This window comes from Photinus pyralis, unplaced genomic scaffold, assembly GCF_008802855.1.
Source record: "Photinus pyralis isolate 1611_PpyrPB1 unplaced genomic scaffold, Ppyr1.3 Ppyr1.4_LG1, whole genome shotgun sequence".
Lineage (NCBI taxonomy): Eukaryota > Metazoa > Arthropoda > Insecta > Coleoptera > Lampyridae > Photinus > Photinus pyralis.
The window spans coordinates 37,265,310-37,269,303 of record NW_022170249.1 but is presented as its reverse complement, the minus strand read 5'-3'; the positions used below and the strand labels follow the sequence as shown (position 1 = coordinate 37,269,303).

The 3,994-nt window shown below is 40.2% G+C and overlaps 1 protein-coding gene across 1 annotated transcript; it reads right to left on the bottom strand.

The window, feature by feature from the left end:
- Window positions 1–1,737: 1,737 nt before the first annotated feature.
- LOC116160573 lies at window positions 1,738–2,346 on the bottom strand. Its single transcript, XM_031473802.1, has one exon. It carries the CDS (start codon window positions 2,344–2,346, stop codon window positions 1,738–1,740), a length of 609 nt encoding a protein of 202 aa, XP_031329662.1.
- Window positions 2,347–3,994: the final 1,648 nt, after the last annotated feature.

Sequence of the window (3,994 nt, the reverse complement as noted above, 5' to 3'; positions counted from 1 at the left end):
GCATTTAAATGAAATTTGATACATATGCGCTTGCCTCCGTTACATCCCTTTCCGTCCCCAAATCCACTTCCCACTTTTACAAATATCCCTGCTGGCTCCCCCTCAACATCCATGCAGTTTGATAACCCATTTCCCACCAGTACAAGTGCAAATAATCAATCCCCCACTCCTACAAACTTCGATGACATTAATAAAATGCATAATTCTTTTTTAGGCTATCATCACAAAAACGTTGATTTTGTAGTCGCTTTTGCGGCCATAAAGTTTAACTTTATTGTACACTTCTGTCAAACTTTACTTTATTGTACACATCTGTCAAACTGTACCTACTTATTTGAAACTGATGTGTGAGAAACAGTAATCTGTTTGATACAAAGCGTCTATCTGGTCTAGCCCCATCAAGGATTGGGCATCCACGTGCGTTTTTTCCATTTTCGGACTTGTAGGAATGTTTCACACTATTTTGCATAATCACAATGTTCACATTTAAAATTATAGTTTGACGTTTCAATCTTTGCTGCTTGCAGACCTTTTTGAAGTGTTGAACCAAAACATGAGGAAGATGTTATTGCTTACATTATTATACGAATAATCACCAGCAATTAACCGAGAACACAAGTAGCTGCCTATACCTACCATCAAAGTAGGTAATCAGGTTTCTAATAATTGTACAGCATGTTAACTATAAGGTCTTGGAAGCCACAGTTACGAAAGACCTATTGCATTATTAAAATTTTGTACAACGGAGGAAGTTGCGATTGTACTTTTACTCTCAAACGCCTGCTCTTATATCATATATGACGTAGGGTCGCAACGCTTGCAGCTTCCAAAATTTCATTTGGGGTATCTGAACTGTCGCTATCACCCATTTTGATACGCACAAAACACACGCAAAGATGCTAATTATAATTTATTACATATGACAGGAAATGCTTTGTTTTTAATTGTCTAAGATAACTATGATTTTCAGAAAAAATATGTTTATAGGCAAATTTTTGAATTCTTTTTTGATGATCGCCTAAAAAATGTTGTGTGCACCTTGGCCAAAAGTGATTTGTTAGGCCTCATCTGAATTGCGGCCTCGGCTACCGCCTCGGCCACAAACAGATCACTTTTACGGCCTTGGTACACAAATAACTATTATTTAAGTAAAATACATAGTTTTTAGGAAATATTTATTTAAACATTTCTTTATTAATTGGATATCAAATTATATCACAGCAAATCTACAAAATGTATTTATTTCATACTATCTAGTAATCGCCGCTTTCCCAGACTGATTTGAGTCTGGTAAATCGTATTTTACCAGACTGAAAATTTTTACCAGACTGGAAATTTTGCCTAGCAACCGCAACTGACATCCATCTAAACGTGATATTTGATTGATTGATTGATATTGATATTTGTCAAACTACTGTCGGATCAAACAAATCAAGTGATCGACTTTTGCTTTTATTTTAATGTGTACCTACAACATTCTAATCAAAATGGTTTTTTAATAGAAATAGAGCAGTATGAAATAAAATGTTTTACATTATTTTGTATGTTAATCAGTTAACGTTACTCGTTTCGAAATTCCTCTCCATTCATCTCACTCGTTAACGTAAACCTTGATTTACCATACTCATATGTAAATAACTATTACTTGATCGTTGTTATTTTTCGTCTCTCTAGCAACCCATCTCATAGCTAAGCTACCTTGCCATCGCCACAGGAGCCGCCCGCGGAGACTGGAGGTCAGGGCAGACGAAAACGAACGTGGCGGCCGGCACGGGTCACATAGGGTTGTACAGTCGAACTTGGTGGCGTTGTTGGATGGGTGTTGGATGGTTTCGTAGCGGGTATGGGGCTTGGTGTAGTATCGACATCGAGGAGATACGCAGGTTTAACGCGATCCATACTCACGCGCATTTCAGATCCTTTGTATCGGATGGTGACGGTCTTGGAATCTCTACGAATGACAGCGTAGGGTCCGGTATATGGAGGTTGAAGGGATCGTCGTACTGTGTCGTCCCTCAGGAAAACGTGGGAACATGTTGCAAGGTCTTGAAAAACAAAAACCTTGGGGGTCGAATGGTGAGAAGCAGGAACTGGACGAAGGTCAGCCATATACCGTCTCAAACGTACTACGAAGCTAGATGCATCTTCTTGTCGCTCAGCTTCATTCTGGCGAGTTAGCATTTCACCAGGTAAACGAAGTGTCTGACCGTATACGATTTCTGCTATGGATGCCTGTAAATCTTCCTTGAAAGCTGTGCGAATTCCAAGAAGTACAATTGGAAGCCAAGATTCACTATGATGGCACATAAGCGCTGCTTTTAACTGTCTATGCAAACGTTCAACCATACCATTGGCACAGGGATGATAACTACAGGATCGAGATCTTTCTACTCCAAAAATATTATTGAGGGTTCTGAACAATGCAGACTCGAACTGGCTACCTTGATCTGTAGTTATACATACAGGCGAGCCAAATCGAGAAAACCAGCATGTTACAAGTGCTCCGGCAACTTCTTCTGCTGTAATCGTTTTCAGAGGGTGAACTTCAGGCCACCTAGTGTATCTATCTATTGCAGTGAGGCAATATCGATAGGGTCCAGCAGTAGGGAAAGGACCAATGATGTCGATGTGCACATGTTCGAATCTGGCAGAAGACAAGGGAAAATTTTCAAGCGGTGTATGCGTGTGTCTTGAAACTTTTGCAAGTTGGCAATTTTTGCAATTTTTGGCCCAGTTACGGCAGTCTTGCTGTATACGTGGCCACACAAATCGCTGTGAAACAAGTTTTGCTGATGCTCTAGCACCGGGATGGCTCAAATTGTGTAATGAGTCGAACACTGTGCGCCGCAGCGATTCAGGAATATAAGGACGCTTAATGGGTGCTAGTGCTGTGTTGCTATTAACTAAATTTTGTAGCTCTGCATCATGTTCTTGTTCACGAGCAAGCGTTACCGCATTGAAAACAGGTTGACCAGTTACAGCATCAATACGAGAAAATGCATCAGCAACGACATTAGAAGATCCATCGATATGACGAATGTCCGTAGTAAACTGTGCAATATAAGTCAAATGATTTTGCTGTACTGGTGGTAATTTTTCGCGGCGTTGATTCATTGCAAAGGTCAAAGGCTTGTGATCGGTAAAAATTATACAATGTTGACCTTCAAGTATGTAACGAAAATGGCGAACAGCTGCATAAACGGCTAAAAGTTCTCTGTAATATGCTGGCCACTGTGATTGACGTAGAGTTAGCTTAACGGAGAAAAATGCCAATGGCTGCCAAGAATCATCGACTTGCTGTTGAAGGGTAGCACCAATGGATGTGCTGGAAGCATCACAAAACAAGGCTAACTGAGCGTTATGATCTGGATGTACGAAAAGTGTCACTTGTGCCAGGTTATCTTTGCAAGCTTCAAAAGCCTGGGGGTTGATTTTTGAAACCAGTCGCATCTATTCGTATACGCTTAGATGCGAAGACTTAAAAACGTACACGTTTTCCAAATGCAATTTTTGACTACTGTTCGTAACTGCCTGGAACCGAAACGTACAGTGCATATGACAACGTCGCCTTTATTGATTGATTAGAACTAAAACGGACTATTTGACGTTCATTGACGTTTGGGTTTGAGCTTAGGTGGTGAGGTGAAGATATTGCTCAGTCATTTCAAATTAAAGAATAATAATATTTTAGGCACTGATTAGCATGAATACTGAAAACACGATGAACACGCCAAAGCGAGGGTGCAATACCACGCAAAACCAAAAAGGGTGGCTAGTAGAGTTTACTAAAAACCACCCCGATATAGCAGAGAAACAAACTACGACTTTGACGTGCAAGGAAATGCAAGACTCATGGAAAGAAGTAGCTGATACATTTTGATAAATTGTGCTTCATTTAAGACTTCTATGGGGTTGCAAGGATTACGGTTGCTATTCGGGCGATAATTGCGTTCGGCATTCTCTAAATTGTCTATTACAAACACATTCACAGCTT